At 42.4% G+C, this 14906-nt stretch overlaps 1 protein-coding gene across 11 annotated transcripts in view; it reads left to right on the forward strand.

The window, feature by feature from the left end:
• Nucleotides 1–11982, forward strand: part of LOC110487398 (myocyte-specific enhancer factor 2D homolog) — a 76544-nt gene extending 64562 nt beyond the window's left edge. For 6 of the 11 annotated variants that reach the window (XM_036945920.1, XM_036945896.1, XM_036945935.1 and 3 more), the window contains 5 exons: nt 1163–1274; nt 1609–1804; nt 2753–2821; nt 5188–5238; nt 8292–11982. In XM_036945920.1, the coding sequence (XP_036801815.1) occupies nt 1163–1274; nt 1609–1804; nt 2753–2821; nt 5188–5238; nt 8292–8715 (852 nt within the window). In that variant the 3' untranslated portion in view covers nt 8716–11982. The remainder of the gene's footprint in view (nt 1–1162; nt 1275–1608; nt 1805–2752; nt 2822–5187; nt 5239–8291) is intronic. The other 5 variants (XM_036945960.1, XM_036945968.1, XM_036945978.1 and 2 more) reach the window with 3 other exon arrangements.
• The last annotated feature ends 2924 nt before the right edge of the window (nt 11983–14906 follow it).

Genomic DNA, 14906 nt, shown 5'->3' on the forward strand with positions numbered 1-14906 from the left:
TATACTGTCGTACTGGTATATTAGTAGATAATTAGTATACAGTATTTACAGTGTAGTATGAGTCGAATAAGAGCACAGTACAATGTACAGTACCAGTCAAAAGTTTGGACACCTACTCATTCCATGGTTTTTCTTTATTTTTACTATTTTCTACATTGTAGAATAATAATGAAGACATCAAAACTATAAAATAGCACATGGAATCATGTAGTTACCAAAAAAGTGTTAAACAAATCAAAATATATTTATACATAAATATAATATAACAAAGCACACCTGTTAATTGAAATGCATTCCAGGTAACTACATCATAAAGCTGGTTGAGAGAATGCCAAGAGTGTGCAAAGCTGTCATCAAGGCAAAGGGCTGCTTTGAATAATCTCAAATATATTTTGATTTGTTTAAAACTTTTTTGCTCACTACATACTTCCATATGTGTTATTTAATAGTTCTGTATTCACTATTATTTTACAATGTAGAAAGTAGTAAAAAATAAACCCTTGAATGAGTAGGTATGTCCAAACTTTTGACTGGTACTGTATGTTATAGAATCGTGTATATGCATACTATGTGTGGTAAATCCAAAATGGAGGTAAAGCTCTCTGTGAATGCATTGTATGTATTTTGGCATGTGCATGGGTCAACTCCATGTGTGTGTAATCCATGTTGGGATGGACAGAAGGTCATTGTGTGTAGGCTACAGTACTCTCTAGAGTGTGTGTATCCATTGACTAGGACAAACTGTTCACAAGGTGACACCAATGGCACAATGACCTCCACCCCTGGAGAGTCTGAGCCCCGACTCACACACTTATCACCACGCACCAACACACACACAATCACTTTGTCGCTCACTCTGGTTGTTCTGCCCGATGCATGCCTCTCAAGCAATCCGCATGATTCTCCATTTGAGTGGAACACTTCCGAACACCTCCACCAACTGTTCGTTCACGTGGCCGCGAATATTGGTGTTTCCGTGTCATAGAGAAGTCCGTACAGGCCATGAACCGTACAGGCCAGGATGTCCCCACCTTCGTTTCTATTTGATACTGTTAGCGAATGTCATGGTACTGCGTGGGCACAAACCTTCTGGTTTAAAATAAGTCTTTACTTCCTGCATCCTGATGTTCAAGCGTCTTTCCTGTGTCCTCTGTCTTCCCAGAATGCTCAGAGGTTAGGCGGTTCACAAGGGAACCTGTCCACGCCAGTGATTTCCGTGGCGACGCCCAGTCTCCTAGCCCCCTTCTCCGCCATGCAGACGGCCTACAACACTGGTGAGTAAAGAGGAAAAGGGTACTCGCTGCTCACGGGCAAAGCTTGCAGAATATTGGAATTGGACACACACTGTATGTCTGTAGTATGTCTTAAAGCAAGTGTATTAGGGCCAGTGGATGACAGAAACACAAGGGTGAATACTTTTGATTCGTTTCTTCAGTTATTCTCTTTTTGTCAGTCTGCTCTGTAATTACCCAAATTGGCAAAGGCAGAAAATAACACAATTTACCACTGTAAGTGAATCGTGTGCATATTCACTTTGATCAATGTGTGAGTATTTCTCCTTCTCTCTCCATCTCTCTCCCTCCCTCTCATCCCCTCCCTCCATCTCAGAGTACCAGCTGACAAGTGCAGATCTCACAGCGCTCCAGACATTCACACCATCAGGGTTGCTGCCTAGCAACATGTCCACCTGGCAACAGCAACCAGCAGTATCCCAGCAGCAGCAACAACAACAGCAGCAGCAACAACAACAACAACAGCAGCAACAACAACAACAGATCAGCTTGGCGTCACTCAGTAATTTGGTGTAAGTACACTTCCCCGGTCACCCTATTGTACAAGTGTAGCTAGCTGCATCCTAAACCAGTGGCATTCAAAGTTGGGGTCGCGACCCCTAGTGGGTCCCCCCATATTTTTAATAATAATAATACAATTAAGAGTACAGATTATTGTATGGAACAATATACAAAAACAATTATTAAGTAAATGTATTTATTGGTTTATTTTCATTTTAATAAGAGCAGAAAATGCAATTCATTGAAGGTTGTGTCATTCGATTTTAACATTGTGTTGTTAGATTTGGGTTGGGATGGGAGAAATTCATGGGGGGAGAAATGGGGTCAACAGAAATTAAAGCTGAAAAAATGGAGTCCCCACTGAAAAAGTTTGAATACCCCTGCCCTAAACCGATATCTGCGTTGCTCTCAATTCATGAGTTTTAGTTAAAGGGAAATAACCCAAAACTTTCCCCAAACTATGTGACCAATCATTGAGTAGTAACTTCTCACCCATGCCATACAGACTATCCCTCTGTACTTACCTGTTCTTTAGCCCATAGACCCGTAAACACACATGCACTTACTGTCTGCACACAATTCCATCAGCAAGTCTGACTTACTAAAGCCGTGCATCATTGGCATTTGACATGAAATTAAGCATTTTTCCTCAAGAGAAGCATAGCATGGTTGCTAGCTACAATAAACTGCGACCCAAACTGAACACCTCAGACCGTCACTGGAATCCACTTGCTATAGTATAGTATGCATCAGAGGAGGCTGGTGGGAGGAGCTATAGGAGGACAGGCTCAATGTAATGGCTGGAATGACCACCTGCTGTAGGCTAATGCTAGCTAGTGATCTTCATTAGCTCTCAGCTTTGTCTCGTTACTAGCATTGTTAGAGCTAAATTGTGGCGGCTAGGCTAGCCGCGGGGTAGCTGTATGTAACCGCCTGTTTGTTCTCCCCCTTGTCCACAGCATGTGGGGCGCAGAGAAACAGAACGGGGAGATGGCTAACTGCATCTCCAATTTCGCTGCTAACCTGAGGTGAAGGAATTAGCATCTAGCGCTACATGTGTGGTTATCATCATGCATTTACTGTTTTCGTATCAAATTAAGTTTGTGCGGCTCTCAGGTTGGGTTCAATTCATAAGAACATAATGAAGGTATAACAGTTTAGATTTCATGTAACTTACACTGTAAAACATTATTTATATATTATTCTTTTCCCCTTTTCCCCCCCTATTTCATGACATCCAATCGGTAGTTAGTCTTGTCCTATCGCTGCAACTCCCGTACGGACTCGGGAGAGGCGAATGTCGAGAACCGTGCGTCCTCTGAAACACAACGCGCCAAGCCACACTGCTTCTTGACACACTGCTCGATAAACCCGGAAGCCAGTAGCACCAATGTGTCGTGGGAAACACCATACACCTGGCGACCGTGTCAGGACATCCCGGCCGGCCAAACCCACCCCTAACCTGGAGGACACGGGGCCAATTGTACGCCGCTTCATGGGTCTCCCGGTCGCGGCCGGCTGCGACACAGCCATGTATCTTTCTTTTATATCTTGTTTCTGAGGCTTGTTTCTGAGTGTTGGAACCAAAGAGAGAAAATGGCAGCCGCCCAACGCTGTGTGCGTCAGTCTCACAGGACCGCATTGACACACACCAAGAATGAGTAGTGTAATCCTCCTTTTTTGTCTTGAAGCACAAGTCTATTAATCTCTCTCACCTGGATGGCCTGATAGTAAGATCAATAGTCAGATTTCACTCATCCGTACTTCATATGATCAGTGACACTGCTGCTTCAAAGTAAGGCACTTGATCAAACCGTTCTCATTTTGCCCTGAAGAGCACATTCCACCCACGATTTGTTCTCTCACACAAGCGTTTGATTACATAGGCTATACGTACAGTCCCACTGTTTTTGTTATTTATTCCCTTGCACAGTAGCTGCAGTGAGCAGACACTTCCAATCAAAGGTGATTGACGTTTTTTCACTGCAAACCTCGCGTTCCCTGTCGGCCCTGGTTACTCGCCGTGGGAAGTGAGGGGGGAAATGATTTCTGCCTGGGTTTTTTTCTCCACTTCCTTCTCTTGCACTGAGTGGCCAATCATTCCAGAGCCTCCTGTAAAGACTCACTGCAACTAGCGTGCACCTGTTGACTAGCACACCAATCTAAATGTTAATGCTGTGTCAAGGGCGTCCCGCTAGCCTTCCCACGGTGACTTGTTTATTGAATCGTTTTCCACACGTCAATTGCTGCCTTCAGCCTTGCAGGATGTGTTGGTCTCTGTGTTTGAGGAACCCAGCTGATGAATTCAGGAGAGAAAGGGTCTGAGTTGAGGAGGTTTAAGGGGTTTTGGAGAAATGCTTCCTGTTTAGGGAACATGTCTGTCTGTCTCTGTCTGTCCTTGCATTAAGGACATGTCCTTTTGCATTGGAGAAATGGTACACACACACACACACACACACACACACACACACACACACACACACACACACACACACACACACACCCAACTCGCTACCTCAGTATGTTGCTATCTGTCTATCACTTAACTCACTCTCTGTCTGTCTCTTCCTTTCAATATTGTCTGTCTGTCTGTCTGTCTGTCTGTCTGTCTGTCTGTCTGTCTGTCTGTCTGTCTGTGTGTCTGTGTGTCTGTGTGTCTGTCTGTCTGACCTTTATGTGTCTGTCTGTCTGTCTGACCTTTATGTGTCTGTCTGTCTGTCTGACCTTTATGTGTCTGTCTGTCTGTCTGACCTTTATGTGTCTGTCTGTCTGTCTGACCTTTATGTGTCTGTCTGTCTGTCTGACCTTTATGTGTCTGTCTGTCTGTCTGACCTTTATGTGTCTGTCTGTCTGTCTGACCTTTATGTGTCTGTCTGTCTGTCTGACCTTTATGTGTCTACCTTACGCATGTTTTACAATGTACACAGAAATGAATAGTTGTTTGTGTACACACTGCTGATTTGTGTGCTGTGCACATAATATCCTATTTAGTTCAGAGAAAGCTCCTTTCTCCTCAAGGAATAGTTGTTTGTTTGCACAGGCGACAGGATAGGGAATAATTGTGTCAACACATCCACTCCAGCTTGATTACCCTACATTGCAGGAAAGGGAAAAATAATAGAATCAATAAAATAACATTTATTTAGGGACTACATTGATGTCTTGGTCAATAAATTCAAAATGATGAGTCTATAATTACATTTCATTTAGAAAATGAATACCCAATGTTTGACTAAGTTTGAATGTAGAGTGATTTAGTCATGTTTATAATCAGTATTTTCTAACTCTGCCAAGTTTTTGGGCTGTCTGTTATGTACATTAATGGAGAGCAGGTTTCTGAATCACCCTCCCTGTGTTAGTTTCTCAAACTTTCTTGTTTACCCTCCCTTTACAGCATGGCCTCTCAATCAAACTTGCTATTTGGCAGGGAAGAGGGTCTCTGCTGGTACTGTATATCTCCTCAGTCAGAGGAGGCTGGTGGGATGAGCTATAGGAGGATGGGTTCATTGTAATGGGTGGAATGGAATAAATGGAACAGAGCTTAACATGTGGTTTCCAAATGTCTGACGTGTTTGATACTGTTCCATTCATTCCATTCCAGCCATTACAATGAGCCCATCTTCCCATAGCTCCTCCCACCAGCCTCTTCTATCTTCAGTGTATAACTAGCCACACAGCATGGCACTGTTTCCCAAACCTGGTCTTTGAGGACCCCCATGCATGCTGGTTTTCATTCAAAACCAGATCCAATAACTATTCAACAGAAGCTACTGGTAATAATCATCCATGCAACTCACTATCAACTCCGTTTAAGCTCATTTATTGAGAGATTGGTTTAATGTGAAAACTGTGCACACAATGGTCCTTCTGGATCAGGTTTTGGGAAATGGCGCTATACTGTACTGTACTGTAACCGTGTGCTTCTGACTGCGCCAGCTGTGTTAGCGCTCTGAGCTAGCCTGAAGAGCGAGCCTTCATCACTGTCACCAGCCTGCTGACTCTAACCGTATTATTCTCCATAGCAACAGGACCCTTGTGACACTATAATCCATCAACCTGTACAAGTCCATAATGCCGGGCTTACACTTGATAAAGTGGTACATAGAGGCAGAGTAACACAGTCAAGGGAATGGTTTAGGGAGTGAGTGTGCACATGAGCGAGAGTATGTGTGTGTGTGTGTTGTAGGGTACAGAATCACATTCTTGCATCTTTTATTGTGCAATTGTGAATATATAAAATAATATGAATGGGTCATTGTGCCCTATAAGTACACTAGCTTAAAGGCCCAGTGCAGTCAAAAACATGATTTACCTGTGTGTTATGTACAGTGAGCAAAAAAAGTATTTGAACAGTGATTTATTTTGTTTGTTGTTTTGGCTCTTTACTCCAGCACTTTGGATTTGAAATGATACAGTGACAAAACGCAGACTGTCAGTGTTAATTTGAGGGCATTTTCATCCATATCTGGTGAACCGTTTAGAAATGACAGCACTTTTTGTACATAGTCCTCCCATTTTATGGGACCAAAAGTATTGGGACCAATTCACTTATATGTATTAAAGAAGTCAAAAGTTTAGTATTTGGTCCCATATTCCTAGCACGCAATGATTACATCACTGTTTTTGTTGTTTCACCTTATTTTGTGTCCAATCATTTTGGAGTCACTTTTAGTGTAAATAAGAATAGAATATGTTTCTAAGCACTTCTACAATAATGGGGATGCTACCATGATTCTGGTTAATTTTGAATGAATCGTGAATAATGATCACTGAGAAAGTTAGACACACAAATATCATACCCTGCGGAAAATGCTAACCTCCCCTGTTATTCTAATGGTGAGAGGTTTGCATGTCTTGGGGAAATGCTATTTGTAACTTTCTCACTCATCATTATTCACGATTCATTCAGGACTATCCGTAATCGTGGTAGCATTCACATGAATGTAGGAATGTGTAGAAATACATTCTATTCTTATTTGTGCCAATACTTTTGGTCCCCTAAAATGGGGGGACAAAAAGTGCTGTAATTTCTAAACGGTTTACCTGATATGGATGAAAATACGCTCAAATCAAAGCTTGACAGTTTAACCTCAGTATCATTTCAAGTCCAAAGTGCTGGAGTACAGAGCCAAAACAACACAAAATGAGTCACTGTCCCAAGACTTTTGGAGCTCACCGTATATTCCCACACTGAGGATGGAATAATACTGTGAAAAGGCCCTTTTAGTGTTAGAGCTGTTTGAAAATACTTTTGGAAAAAAATGGCTGCTTGTTTTTGTGGGATGGAGTTTTTGCCTGCCTGGTGAATATCTTTTTTATTGGTCTATTCACTAATTTACCGCCTGGTGACGTCCAAACCTCTCTGCCAATAACAGCTAGTTTTCAGTTTTCCACTCCACACTCATGAGAAATTGCTCTTTGCTAAATAGCTATTTTTGTTTATTTTTTGACTATTTTAATTGAAAACAATCACAGTAACATATTTAATTGTTAGCCAGAAATGATTTGATATTGAGATGAAAACGGCTGCGTTGGACCTTTTTTGATGGGTGATCTGATTTAAGGGTGAAGTGATTCAAGTGAGTTGGCTTTTCCAATCGAGGGGAGTGGTGTGGGAGAGAGGGGGAGGGTGCTGGGGAGTGGTGTGGGAGAGAGGGGGAGGGTGCTGGGCAGTGGTGTGGGAGAGAGGGGGAGGGTGCTGGGGAGTGGTGTGGGAGAGAGGGGGAGGGTGCTGAGGGCTGTGTGAATTTACAGATGGGACTTGTTGGCGGGGTGTGAAGTTGGAGATGTCTGGGTACAATTGCATGAGTTATTAATGCTAAAGATAAGTGACTGTGGACACATGGCACAAGGCATGGGAGTGGTCTTTCGGAATCCAGAGTCTGTCTGCATGGCTTGTGGTCCGTGCACTTCCGTGTGGCCTTTTCATCCAGTCTGTTTGCGCCTCTGTTCGTGTGTCTAACCTCAGTCCATCAACCTATAGTCACTTTTAAAAGCTACGTCATGACACAGTGTTCCCTAAAACATTTAGCAGTAAAACATTACCTGTCGTTAGCAATTAGCCAAAACATGAGCTGTCAGCCCAGGGTGTGTATGAAGAGTAGGGTGGAACACAGAGCACGGCACATAGAATTGAAGACCTACGCGGTTCATAGAAGGGACACTTATCTACCACTCCCATAAACAATTACATTCTTTCTCTCTGCAAGGTTCTGTTTGTTTTTCCGCTACTCAATTTGCTGACACATTTGTCATCTAGGATCGTCCCCCCCCCCTCCCCCCCTCCACCTAGTGTGTGGAGGTGTTGACTCTATGTTCCATCAGCGCTTACTGCACTGTGTGCTGGTTAGCAGGTCCCTGTCTGGGATCCTGTATTTAAAGTGATGTTCGTGGTGATGTTGATATGTGTGTTTGTAAGTAGTGTTGCAGTTACCCTGGCTGACCAGCAGATGTCAGCACGCGTCTCACCATTTCTCTCTCTTTTCTCGTTCCCTCCAGGCCGGTGGGCCACTTACCTCAGGGCACCATGCTGACGATTAACACCAACCCCAACATCAGCATCAAGTCGGAGCCCGTGTCGCCCAACCGCGACCGCAGCACCCCATGCTCAACAGCTGGGGGTGGCGGAGGAGGGGGCCTAGTGACCATCACAGGGGCCCCTATGTCAGGCCAGTACCCAGGGGCCCTGCGCCTGGAGCCGTCCACCCTGCAGGGCCGCTCACCCGTCGGCAGCCTGAGCAGCAACGGCAGCTCCTACGAGGGTGACCGGGACAATGGGGCCCAGGGGCAGGCCCAGGACTTCCACCACCAGGGAGGGGCCTCCTCGGCCATGGGGCTCCTGAGGCCCTCGTCCACTCAGGAGCAGCAGGAGCAGGAGGGGGCCAACGTGAAAAGAATGAGACTGGACACCTGGGTCACATAGATGTGTAGAACAAGAGAGTGAAGGGGAGAGATGCACCATCCCACACCCTTTTACCGTATGTACAGTAAATGCTGACCTCACACCCATGCCTCCACAACACACAAACACACACACATGCACCGGACACGCCCATTTGCGCATGCTCTTATACTCTTGCACACAATCTTTCTCTCACAAATGTATGCATTGACACACAAGCTGCATACTGTTTTACGCTATATTGTACTACACACACACACACACACACACACACACTCTCACACAAACACCCTCTATAGGGGCAGAGTTACCGAACCAGGGATTACATGTCAACATAGTGTGTTGGACAAGATTAGGATTGGAATGAATGAGTTCTCTTTTGATCAAGCAGGCTCGGCCTCCTTTTCGTTTTGAAGGGACAGAGAGCAGCTACAAAACTGACTGACTATTGACTGACTAATGACATTGCTGGGTTTTCTCTTCACCCTCTACATCACATAATACACACCTGGTATCCTCCTGTCTTTTATCCACAGTAGGTCTCTAGTCCAGCTGCACTGCTCTGTTGAGAAACAGTAGAACAACCAAAATGAATCCACTTCTTTGTATCTGCCCAGTGGCACTGTTATATCCAGCTTTTGGTGTTTTTGTAAAGAGTATGAGATTGGTGAATGAGATTTTAACTTTTTTTTAATATATTGCGTCCTCTCTCTGTCTGACTGTTGTCCATCAACCATCTTTAAATTTCTATTAACATTTCTGTTTTAGATTTGAGAACCTGAAATTCACTGAGTCAATCTGATTAGCTATCCATTTTATAAGACAGGATTTACTCTTCTAAAGTGGACGATCCTTGTTTTGTTTAGTTTTAGCCAGGTATTTAATCTGAAACATCGATACCTTATCTAGGTCAAATACTGTTTTATCAGGGAAGGGCTGCACTAGCTCTATGACACATGCTACAGATACCTACCGATCAACTTCAGATGCTGCGTGCGTTTCCTGTTCTGTGATATTTATTTCAAATGCTCTTTTTGTGTGTTTTTTTTGTGTTTTTTTACTACCTTCTTGACTTTTCGATTTTCACCACGCTCAAATCCATCCGCACACACACAAAAATATTTTTGTTAAACAATGCCTGTGTTTCAGAAGGCTCTGAATAGGAGATGTAAACTGGGAGAAAAAGTGAAGAACTGTGTATATAAACAATTTGTTCTGTTTCCTTCTGTATGGCTTTTGTATAGCAGGGACATCGTTTTTTGAGGGTAAACATATAGAGCATATAAATATATATTTAAACAGCAGCGATAGCAGATTTTGAGAGTAAGTGATGAACTGCATACGATGCAGAGAAAACGATAGACGACAGGGATTGTATATAGAAATATATGTTCACATATGTTCAGCAGGATATCCCTAAAAGCTAATGTGTTGATTCTCAGTGGATCGGGTCTTTCTATTTATGTGTGTACATAAGTGTACTAGGTTGCAAAGCCAGGTGAGGGTGCTAGAGGGACAGAAAAGGAAGTAGCAGTGGATTGGACTGTTTGAGTGAGCAGTGGTTAGTACTCTGATGGAGCGCACTTTAACCCCTTCCTCCCCCCAAGCCCCCAAAATGCCCCCTCTCTTTAAAAGTCAGGTGTCCTCCAGAAAGGGACAGTCATGTCTGCATGTCCTCAGGCACGTCAAACTCATTCAACACACACAAACACATTTTCACACATTAGCCAGACAAGTATTCCCTGTGCTTTCTGTTAGAGGAGAGTTCCCTGGCCACATGAAGTAATTACAGCATTTCACTCATTGAACCGTAGTGTAAACTCGACCGCTCCCTACCAGTGACTTAAGACAAGTCCATCTCACACTCATTTGACCCCTGCCACTATCAATTTTCTGCCAAAATGCCTCATTGCTCCACACACTCAAACACCGTACTCGCATATACTCTGCACTCCGTCCAGAACAGGTTCAAATGACCTCCCATTGGCTCTTTATCGTTTTATACCGTAGTTGTTGCCGTAGGGATTGTGCAGACTGACTCGTCAGGAGTCTAGACGATCGTCTAGAGGTGGATGGCAGAGAGAGAGAGTGATCACGCCTGCCGGTATATTCACACACCCTTAGACTGTAAGACTGTTGTGTCCTGAGCTTTGAACAAAACATTGACCCTGATGTTTTTTTTATAATAATGGTAGCCATGTCTTGAATAGGGCCACATGCCATGAAGCGATGTTTCATACCTAGACTAAATGGTGACTAGCGGAAGCAGACGATGGGGTTGGTTAGTACTATGGACGCTGGCCAATCGAGGTGTTGTATAAAGCCCTGACATTATCCCAGAACAACACTAAGGGTCACTGTAATCACAAATGAAAAGACAATTGTCATGACAATAGTTAACCTGCGCCCCCATATTCCCCATATATAATGAATGATGTTTAGAGAATCTCACTTTCCAGTGTTAATTTGTGCTGGTGACAGTTCTATCGTCTGTTTTTATTATAATTGTTCTATGATAATTGCTATTATTACTGTTAATATTATCATTATTGTGACCATCGATGGTAATTGTAATGATGATATAGAAAAGGCAATTTTATTTTTTGCGGTTTTGTGTAGGTTAGGAATCTTGTTTTATTTGAATTTTATTTTATTATATATAAATATATTTTTGTTTTGTTTTCATTTTTTCTTTAGTTTTTTCTTCAAAGGGTGTACTAAAATTGCACGATTTATGACGTAAAACAAAACGGCTGTAGTAATATTAGTACATATGAGATCATGAAAGGTGGTAAACAAGTTTAATATAATAACCAGTTCAATGCTGCAATTTTTTGTCAAATGTACAAAACTTAGTCTACAGATAGTAAAGTGAGGACAATTTATTTCTGACCAGACACAAAGATGTCAATGCATGGGCATAACACAAACAAAGAATGAATCCTATTATAGGAAATGCATATGAAATGTAATATCAATAAGAATATACATCACACAGAAATAAAATAGAAATTGAAGAAAAAATTATAGCTAATATATTGTGTTCGGCTAGTCTGCTTTTTGTTGTAAACAAAATGAACTTTTTTGTTGTTTTTGGAGAATGATATACAATTTGTGTATATTTTCATAAATAAAGTATGCACTGATGTTATTACAAATTCTATACTGCTTTTACAAAAAGTGTTTGTTATTGTACCAAAGTATCCATTTGTCCCTTCTTTACCCTCCCCTTTTTGCGTATGTTTTATGGTATTTTATATATTAAATAGACAAGTTGACCTACAAAAAGGTTTGGTTTGTTATTATGATTTACATTAGAATGTGCATTTGTGTTGTTCACCATCAAAACATATGATAATTTATCAATACAAACTTGTTTTCTGAAAAAAGTTTTCTGAAACGTGATTTATCAGCTATGTTTGGTAAGTGACAGAAAATATGGGACTGTTGAGAGAGTAGTTTATTAACTGCCAGAGATCTGTGAAGTGGAATGATGTATTTTCACCATAAGATGTCATCACATGTGCTGGTAATGCTTTGGGCATCATTATCACGTGTTCAGATCTACTGAATTATTTTAAGCCTAAACCTAAACCAAATTTGTTCTGGTTTTTCTTAGTTTTATCAAATGGAAATGTTTCTAGAAATAATTTACTATTTCGAATCACATTTAAAGCATTCCATTTTTCGCAAGCAAAGTGATAAACTTAATTGACTTAAACTGCATGTTATGTGAGACACTATGCCACGGTATTTGAATGACATAACTAAGATTAATACAAATAAAACTAATGTTGATATAAAATTCTTCTGTTTCTAAATCATAACTGTCATGGGAGGAAAAGAGAAAGTCAAATGAACTTGGAAGGAGAGACTTGGGAGAGTTGTCATGGAGAAATGTTGTATTGAGGCATCTATTCACTGCATGAGAACTTTTCCACGGACATAATCTCTACTTATTTAAAGAAGTGCAAGATTTCAGTTTCTAAATGTATCATTGGACATTTAAATTGCACAGTAAACAAATAGTTAATAAATAAGACCCTGTTTAGTCCCAATTTTCTGAATGAGAGAGAGATGAAGTAACGAGACAAGAGGATTGGAGCGATGTGGTGGGGGTGTAATTTCCCCTCCTCCAGACAGTTGACCATAGTGTCAGCTGGAAGTGGCAGCTGTTCTGTCCTGTGTGGCCCATGAGCACATGTCTCAGACACACACTTCTGTCTCCAGTGGCAAGGGCCAACTAATAATCATGTCTAATCCAGACCACTCAGTCTGTGGCAGTATACCTTGCAGGTTAGTGTTTTTTGTCATGAATCTTATTCTGGAGGCAGCTCTGCAGAGTGGTCACTAGCTGGCGCAGCCACAAAGTAATACAATCTGATTTGAAACCTAACCTTAACCACACTGCTAACCCTAATGCCTAACCTTAAATGTAGACCAAAATATCATTGTTCATGAATTATTACAATTTAGCCAATTTTGACTTTGCAGCTGGCCTAAGAGGAAATCACTCAGTTCTGCCTCCAGGACAAGACTCATGACAATAAGCGCCAACCTACGTATATATCATCCTTTTATCACTATTTACGGAGAGCAAGCGTGTGTGTGTGTGTGTGTGTGTCACGTGGCCAGCGATGAGCCAGCGATGTGGCTCCACTATTGCAATCAAGGTCATTGGCTGGACGTGTGTGATTATTTCTGTTACCCAGTTGCTGATTGCCAGACATGACTTTATCTCATCATAAGGGGACCTTTTTCTGTGAGAATGATTCACACATTCTTTGGAGCAGCTGATGTGGTTGTGAGATAGCAGCTGGAGCCAAACCCTGTCAGATGCGGCTCTGTCTAAAGTGCTTTGTCGTTTGTCCTTGGTAAGTGGCACTTGTCCTTAGTGATGTATTCATACTATTATTTGAGTCTAACAGAATGAGTACATACTGTATATGCATCAGGTTGCACTGATTTAATATATCTTTCTATTCTGTTTACAACATGGCACGTATAACATTTATTTTCCTTATAGCCCATTGTTTGCAAGGGGTGGGCCAGTTGAAACTTTAGAACAGAGAAAAGGAAGGCCAGCTAAGGAGCCACCCCTTCCTCCGTCTGATTTTACAGGTCTTCCGTCACATGGAGTAAATCAACAGAATGGGAATAATGGATGACAGATGGTCGTCGAAGGAGAGCAAACACACTCCCTGTAGAGATCTGGTATAGTTTTTACATTCCTCCTGTGTCAAATCCACACACACACACCAGCCCTGCAGCTGAGCCCCTCCCCCCAGGTTAGCCAGAATGGCCCAGCTGAAATGGCGCCTCTGGTCGCAGCCGGACATAGTGACCAAGCACTTTCAGCCTCTTGCATCAGATATGGTCATCCTGGCTGTTTGTCAGGAAACTATTCTTCTATTAATAGCACTGGGCATGTGTTCCTGGGATAGACATAGCTTGTCCATCCACAATATCTCTTTCTATAAGTATTGTTATTTCATATACTGTAGATCATCTTGTGCCTATATAACCTAGTTAGTTTATTCTTATTCCCTGAACGGAATATATAAAGTTGTATTGCCATAGCTAGTTATAAGGCTGACTGGGAGCCATAGACATGAGAGAATAAGAGCATGCCAGACAGCTGCCGTAATGCCATTCCAGCACCCAGCCTTTCTCTCTGTGAATGGCTGTGGCTTCCCCCTTTATTCAATCAGTCATTGCACAGACTTGGGCAGTGAGCAGGCAACCGGCAGCTAAAATAGCCAACATTGTTCTGAAGACTGACTAATGAATGACAAAAAAAGGGGGAAGGAAGGCCGTGAGGCGGGGAGAGGAGGTGGTGAGGGGAGGTCATCCATTGTTCCTTTTGCCCATTTTCTCCCTCGGTCTTCCCATGGGATGGTTGTTTGTTATGGAGGGCCCAGTGCGGCTTTGTTAGCTGGCCTGCTTTGAGGTCAGTAAAGCTGGGATGGTGCCAAATCTCACCTCCCACACCGCCCCTGGGTCTCACTCACTTTAATGTAATACACAGAGGAAACAGATAGATGCTGAAGGAGAAGCCAGCTGTTTTCTTGGCCTGGTCTAAGGGTATACTTTCCTCTGAGCTTCATCCAGATTTCAACAGACACTGGATAATTATTCTCAGAACCCGTTGTGCGCTGGTCTTTCCTCTATCAGAAGAGACACATACCCTGGATAATAGACCGTCATTGTAA

This window comes from Oncorhynchus mykiss, chromosome 2 (assembly GCF_013265735.2).
Source record: "Oncorhynchus mykiss isolate Arlee chromosome 2, USDA_OmykA_1.1, whole genome shotgun sequence".
NCBI lineage: Eukaryota > Metazoa > Chordata > Actinopteri > Salmoniformes > Salmonidae > Oncorhynchus > Oncorhynchus mykiss.